General features: G+C 39.9%; 1 protein-coding gene across 1 annotated transcript; it reads left to right on the forward strand.

Moving 5' to 3' along the window:
• Positions 1-239: 239 nt before the first annotated feature.
• On the forward strand, positions 240-5,722 carry LOC148848618 (uncharacterized). Its single transcript, XM_088947952.1, has 7 exons — positions 240-801; positions 1,393-1,976; positions 2,820-3,409; positions 4,408-4,600; positions 4,687-4,751; positions 4,863-5,073; positions 5,173-5,722. Exons 2-7 carry the CDS (start codon positions 1,794-1,796, stop codon positions 5,524-5,526), a joined length of 1,596 nt encoding a protein of 531 aa, XP_088804078.1. The 5' UTR covers positions 240-801; positions 1,393-1,793; the 3' UTR covers positions 5,527-5,722.
• The last annotated feature ends 1,386 nt before the right edge of the window (positions 5,723-7,108 follow it).

Below are 7,108 nucleotides of genomic sequence, written 5' to 3' on the forward strand. Positions count from 1 at the left end.
ATAGGTCGTTTTCAACATTTTCTAATAAAAAGTGAACAAGATATCTCATGTGATAGACAATATATGAAATGGGAATGGGCTAATGGGCTATTGGACTTCTTCCCAGTTGGCTAGTTCCTAGTGGAGTCCCAGTTTTGGGTTTCGAAGAGAGGTGGGTTTGACCGTGAGGTGGCCTCATGCCTAATTGGGTTGTTGACTTGTTGCTACATACTGACCACTAGAATAATCAATGAAACCCTCACCCAAGCAAACTTGACCGAGAGAAATATGCCTCATATATAGGAATTTCTATGGTGATTCTTCATCTATTAATTGCTTCTATTATTTGAGTTCAAAACTAATTACTGATGATGATGGGATGGCTATTTTGGTTTTTGAAGCAAAAAACGCTGAGTAGTAGTCAAGTACCATGTTAGTATTTGAACCCTATTTCCACTGTCTAATTCTGTAAATATTTAATTACCAAATATTAGACGTGCTCCAATCAGAAATGTCTTTACACCTTTGGCCTTTGTTTTATCCAAGATAACGTGCTTAACGATATAATAAGACCCTTTGCGATGGGTCTTCGTCTTTTAGTCACTTACATCAACGATTATCAGTTCTTCAGGTTTTCAACACTTTGCTTGGCTTTTCTTCCTGCTTCATCCATGTTTTGGTAAATTATTTCTTCAGATTCAGAGCGAGCCCCAGTTGGTGTCTCCAAGATGAGATGATATATTGACACACATCCTTCCATATGCATATCTTTAGTATCGGTGCTCCGCAGTCTGAAGAGTGGTTTTATCGCTGTATTCAGAGGTAAGACATCTCAAAATTAAAGCTTAAGATTTTTCTTATTTCTATCTGTAACCACCTAAGTTCAGGTAACCTTATCTAGCTTCTTTAAGCTTTCTTTTGAGAGGCTTGGGGTGTCAACCAAGTCCAGGTACTGTTCGATTTATCTGTTAAGCTCTTTCTCATTTGATAATGAATCATTGGCGCTCCACACCAAGAGAGAGTGATCGGGGTGACTAGCTAGTAGATCAGAAAAAAAGGAAAGAGAGAGAGAGAGAGAGAGAGAGAGAGAGAGAGTTGGAGGCATGAGTTACCAACGAAGCCGAGAAATAATACTATGGAATTAGAAACTAGGTAACGTTTTCTTCTTTCTTTGGTTTTCGATCTTAAGTAATAAAACAAGAAGAGAATAGCCCCATGTTCACGAGCCTCACTCTCTATGAAAATTTATAAGACGAGTTCAGGTGCACCATCAATTCTCTCTCTCTCTCTCTCTCACTCATCTCATGTAGAAACAGACATACATGTCCTGTACTTTGATCTTTATATATTCATGTCTTCCTATTCATATCATACAGTCTTTCTCTTTTAATTTGCTTGTTATGTTATATTTAGGTACCTGACTGGAGGAGCCGTGTTGGAAGTAGAAGCCAATATCAAGGAAGCAGCCAGAAAATTAAGATTCCTAGATTTGGAGTTTAGATCGACGTAGTTTTAAAGCAAGGGAGACTTTTGGAGTGGGGCAAAGAGAGGAAAAGTAATTTTGTACTTAAACTGGTAAACAATAAATAGAAAAAAATAAGTAAATCTAAATGCTGTGTGTTGGGTTATTAGATTTTCTGACATTGGAATTGAACCACAAAGTTGGAGAATTGGAATTGGAGCCCCCAGGTAGGTGAGTCTGGATAGTTACAAAAAAAAAAAGAAAATCTTGTTTGAGTGATGTTTTTGGGTTTTAAGGGAAAATAGAAAAGGAGATAAAAATTTGAGTTATCAGGAGTGAAGAAGGAACTGAAATGATAGAGAGGGTGCAGACATGGATGAACACCCTATGGGAAGGGTCTGGACTCCAGAGGCACTTTTCAGAGGAGACGAGATGTCGGCCATTCCTACTAGAGAAGGGAACTTCGAGAACCATGGTTTTCTTCTTTATCGTCCTCTTCCTTGGCGCCTTCTTTTCTGTTCGTTGGATCGACACTGTAAGTCATTTCTATCTTTAACACCCACCAGGAATTTCTGTGTTCAGAGAATATATAACAGAGAACATTTTTTCTAAATTCTATTACGTCGTTTGAATTCGAGAAGTCAGCAATGGCGTTCAGAAGCCCAGAATCCAAAAAATCGATTCGATCAAACCAGCAATTGGAGATGGAATTGGTGGGCCTGGATTTTGGACTTTTAACGAAGCCCATGAGCCACGTATTCATTTATTGTTTGTTAAAGATGAACGTGATGGAATAGATAGAATAGACTACTGGAACTGGAGGAGTGTGGAGTGGAGAGACTCCCATTCCCACACGATTGTGACTTGGGAGGAAGAAAAGATGCCAACAGATGGAGCGAGAGAGAGACTCAGTGGTTTTACTAAAATTCTATCCTTTCCTTTTCCAATTTATTTTAACCAAAATGCCCTATACATTTATTATGTAATTAACATATGGGGAATGGAAATTTTGGTAATTGGGTGATAAGGCTGGTGTAGGGTTCGTTTGGTTAGCAGTCAGAATCATCAGAATCAGGATCGGAATTATCTATTCCCCACCCGTTTGGTTTAAATGGAATCGAAATTGGCTGAAATGGATTTTCACTCTCAAGTCCCAAGGGAGAGGGAGGGAATGGCCATTCCACCTAGAATGGAAATTGGTCGAATTCCAATTCCACTCAACCAAACAATTCGACCATTCCAATTCCGATTCAAGACCCCTCCCTATTCCTGTAAAACAAACAAACGGTCCCTTAGTAAATTGATATGCTTAATTATTTATCACAGTAATATGGATTAGATCACGAGAGGTTAAATGGATTATTATTCAATGATGCAGTCTGTCATTACAAGCGGCAGTGCGTCTCTCAAAGCAATTTTTACTTCCTCCTCCGACACCCCAGAGGAGTCAGAAAGCGAGGAACTTGAGTTTCCATTCAACTGCTCCGTAGCTAACCTGAGTCAGATATGCTCCACAAGCTTCCCGGCAACGTTTTCAAGAGGCGACGATTCGTCTTCCACTGCTGCTGGAAGAACAACCGCTGCAACATGCCCGCATTACTTCCGTTGGATCCACGAGGATTTGCGGCCGTGGAAGGAGACAGGGATCACGAGAGAGATGGTTGAAAGAGAAAGAAAGAGAGCAAACTTCAGGTTGGTGGTGGTGGACGGGAGGCTTTACTACGATAAGTACAGCGGCGCATTTCAGACCAGAGACGTATTTACGCTGTGGGGAATTGTACAGCTTATGAGGAGGTACCCAGGGAAGTTGCCCGATCTGGATATCATGTTCAACTGCGACGACCACCCCATCATCAGGAAAAGCGATTATCAGGGGCCGAACGCGACGGCGCCGCCTGCTCTGTTTCATTATTGTGGCGACGACATGACGCTGGACATCGTTTTCCCTGACTGGTCGTTCTGGGGATGGTAAGTTAATCCTTTATAACTAACCAAAATATATAGAAATTACCAAACATTCAATGTGCTACGCCTTGTTGCCGCTGCCTGCTGGTTGGGGAGCAGCTGCACTGCCTAGTGCCTGCTAATTACACAACTCCTCGGAAACAATGCTCTGCAGCCAAGTCGGTGACGTCACCTTTATCTATGGGGCGTTGTTTTCGAGTATTTCTCTATCAACTGAGAATGCAGAATCTAAGTTTTCGCACGCTTCAGGCATTAAACGGTTGAGGTTTTGAGATTACTGTTTAGGTGGTTCGGTCCCCCACTCCAAAGTTGTCCACTGGAAGTCACTGAAAGTATAGTCGTTAATGCCGCGTCCAAACACGCTGACACATGTCCCAGTTCCATATGCTAGAAATTAATAATTATTTTATTATTTTTGTTAAAATAATTAAAAATAAAAACTTAATAGATAATTTCTGTCTAACCGAACAAAAATATTTAGAAGAAAGACGCATTAACCAAGACTTGTGTCACACAGCGATCAAACCACTCTTGGTACGAAATAAAAGCCAAGCACCCACCTTGAATCCGATGAAATGAAAGCCAAGCACCCAAGTTGAATCCGATGAAGTGATAAGTTGATGGGGCCACAGTAATACATCTTAACGCCATGATTCTGGGTTTTAATCCTGCTATAAGACATTGTCGTAGTAAAAGTGAATTACCACTTTAGTAATCGATTTGGTACATGACAGGTGCTTACGCGAAAGAAAAATAAAAACTTGAGAAAATGACTGTTGACTTTTTAGTCCAACCGTACAGATGGTGGGATGAATTTTGGTAGTGAATTGATACTAAATCTACGGATAGGATGCGATTGATAGAGGGGTGTAATTTTAGAATTCTGAAGTGTACTGCAATACATATAAGGCCATGATTAATTCTCAGTTTTAGCAAAAGCCCAACCAGCAAGGAGACCGAACACTTGTTAATTAGGAAGTAGTTTTAATTTGGGTGTGCAGGCCTGAAATCAACATAAAGCCATGGGTGCCTCTGCTAAAAGACCTGAAACAAAGCAACCAGAGGATCAAGTGGGTGCAAAGGCAACGTTACGCCTACTGGAAAGGGAATCCCTATGTGTCCCTGGGTAGGCAAGACCTCCTCAAATGCAACCACAACAAGCATCAGGATTGGAATGCACGCTTTTATGTGCAGGTGAGTAGTATAGGTAAACTCGATCGCTCTTCTTTCTTTACTTGCCTACATTTATCACCATTTGATTCTTAACTGTTTGCTTCCAGGACTGGGAACGTGCATCCAAGCAAGGTTACAAGCATTCAAATTTGGCAGATCAATGCACTCACAGGTGGGTGGGAGAGAGATATTCTGATGATCAATGACCATTCCAATTACTTAGTTTCTAGCTTTCTTAACTGAACCATCATATTTCATATTAATTTGCAATATTTGCATACAGATACAAAGTCTACATTGAAGGAAGGGCCTGGTCCGTCAGTGAAAAATATATCTTAGCTTGTGATTCTCCTACGCTACTAGTGACGCCTCATTACTACGATTTCTTCACAAGAAGTTTATTGCCGATTCATCACTATTGGCCCATCAAGGACACCGACAAGTGTCGATCTATCAAGTTTGCCGTCGACTGGGGCAACAAACACAAAAAACAGGTCACAACGTCGATATATAGCTTATTATTTATCATTAATATATAGCAGCTCCATTAATTACTATATTGTTCACCTGTGCAATCTTATTATTAATTGCAGGCACAGGCCATTGGGAAGGCCGGGAGCAAATTCATTCAAGAGCAGCTCAGAATGGAGTTTGTGTATGACTACATGTTTCATCTGCTGAGTCAGTACTCGAAGCTACTGAGATACAAACCCACTATTCCTCCACACGCCGTCGAGCTCTGTTCGGAGGTGATGGCTTGCCCTGCAGCTGGACTAAACAAAGAGTTCATGATGGAGTCCATGGTGAAGGGTCCTACCAATAAAACCCCATGCACCCTACCGCCTCCTTTTGATCCTCCAGCTCTTGAAGCTTTTTTGAAGCACAAAGAAAATCTCACCAGCCAGGTCGAAACATGGCAAAAGCAATTTTGGGAGAAAATAAATTAATGGCTTCAATTCTCTCTATAGCTAGTCTAGTCTCTTGTACGCGTAAAAATAAGAAATATTTTCATAACCCAAGTATGTATCAATGGTCTATCATATTCACACCACAGGCCTCACCCACATATAGCTAGATCAAGTTAGATGATATTCTATATTTTTATTATAAATATGGATACGGTTCGGGTTGACAGTTCTCAAATTACAAGAACGGACACAGTTTGGGTCGACGGTTCTCAAATTACAAGAACGGATGGTTCAATAAAAATTTTTCATTGAAAATTCTCAAATTGTACTGGTTTATAAGATTATAAGATATATATAATCTTATATATCTTATCTGCCACCGGTTTTTGGATCAACGGTTTGACCATCTAATTTAAATTAAGACAATAAAAATTAAAGGTAAAATATTATGAAGCCGTTCTGGCCACCAGTTTTGGGTCAACGGTTCGATCATCCGGTTCAAACGAACAACCCGTTATGACAACAAAAATTAAAGGAAAAAAAAAAGAGTGTGTGAGGTCCATTAAGCAGTATCATACGTTTTATGCCATTCGAGCGTGTGACTCATATGACCTGAAAATGGAACCATTATGGCCACCGGTTTTTGGGTCGATAGTTCAACCGTCTATTTAAAATGAACGGCCCGTTCTGACAACAAAAATTAAAATAAAAAAAAGGCTAAGAACCATTTAACGGGTCAATGGGTCAACGGCTTGATCACCCAGGTCAATGGGTCGTTGACAGATTCAACTAATTTTTGCCAGGGATCGGGATTGGGATAAAATGGAATCAGTTGCCTAGAAGATTCTAAATTAAAAAATGGCCAAAAAAACATTGAATGGGTTAACGGGTCAATGGTTCGACCAGTCAGGTAAATGGTTCATCGACCGATTCCATAGTTTTTGGCTAGGGACTGGGACTGGGATTGGGATAAAATGGAACCGATTGCCTAAACGGTTCCCAGGCCGAAATATTCGTCCATCCGGGTCAATGGCAGTTCGAAAACTATGATTTTTTATGATTTTAGATTTTTACTATATTTATTTTACTGTAAATTTTATTCGAACATGTACGGTATGCTAATTTTATTCCAATCCAGCCCCTGAGAACAAAGGCCCCTCCGCTAGTATTTCTTAATTACAATGAGTGAAGTCAAATCTCGAAAAGCAAGGCAGATCAGTTCAAATCTGACTTACAACCCAAACAAGCCGAATAAAATTAAAAAATATCAACCAGTATTCATCCAAATTCACGTGGTATTCGAATTGATAAAAGCTTTTTTAACTACAATATTTTTTAAGATGGTCGATCAGACAGACCGGATTGAAAAATCCAATTAGATACAGATTGCTGGTTAAAACACTCTAGGTCTAATTGGATTCTATGTGGATTACTTTAGCAGAGGGATTTTGTTAATTGAGTCAAACTTAGGATGTGGCTGGGTGCAATCCAAATGCAACCCAGTTATATTCCCAATTACGGTTTATTGGACCATTTTTTGTAAGAAAGGATGCTAAAGGTTGAATATTTTAATTACTTCAGAAGGGAAGGATGCTAAAGGTTTAATTTGGACATGTGGTGT

Source organism: Nelumbo lutea, chromosome 6 (genome assembly GCF_056320005.1).
Source record: "Nelumbo lutea isolate HS-2025 chromosome 6, American lotus-T2T, whole genome shotgun sequence".
NCBI classification, from domain to species: Eukaryota; Viridiplantae; Streptophyta; class Magnoliopsida; order Proteales; family Nelumbonaceae; genus Nelumbo; species Nelumbo lutea.

Bases quoted from the DNA above. Each gene is read 5' to 3' on its own strand.
- LOC148848618 (XM_088947952.1), top strand. From the start codon at position 1,794: ATGATAGAGAGGGTGCAGACATGGATGAACACCCTATGGGAAGGGTCT. The intron at 4,752-4,862 runs GTGGGTGGGAGA...ATTTGCATACAG, and splicing joins GCAGATCAATGCACTCACAG to ATACAAAGTCTACATTGAAG. The intron at 5,074-5,172 runs GTCACAACGTCG...TATTAATTGCAG, and splicing joins GCAACAAACACAAAAAACAG to GCACAGGCCATTGGGAAGGC.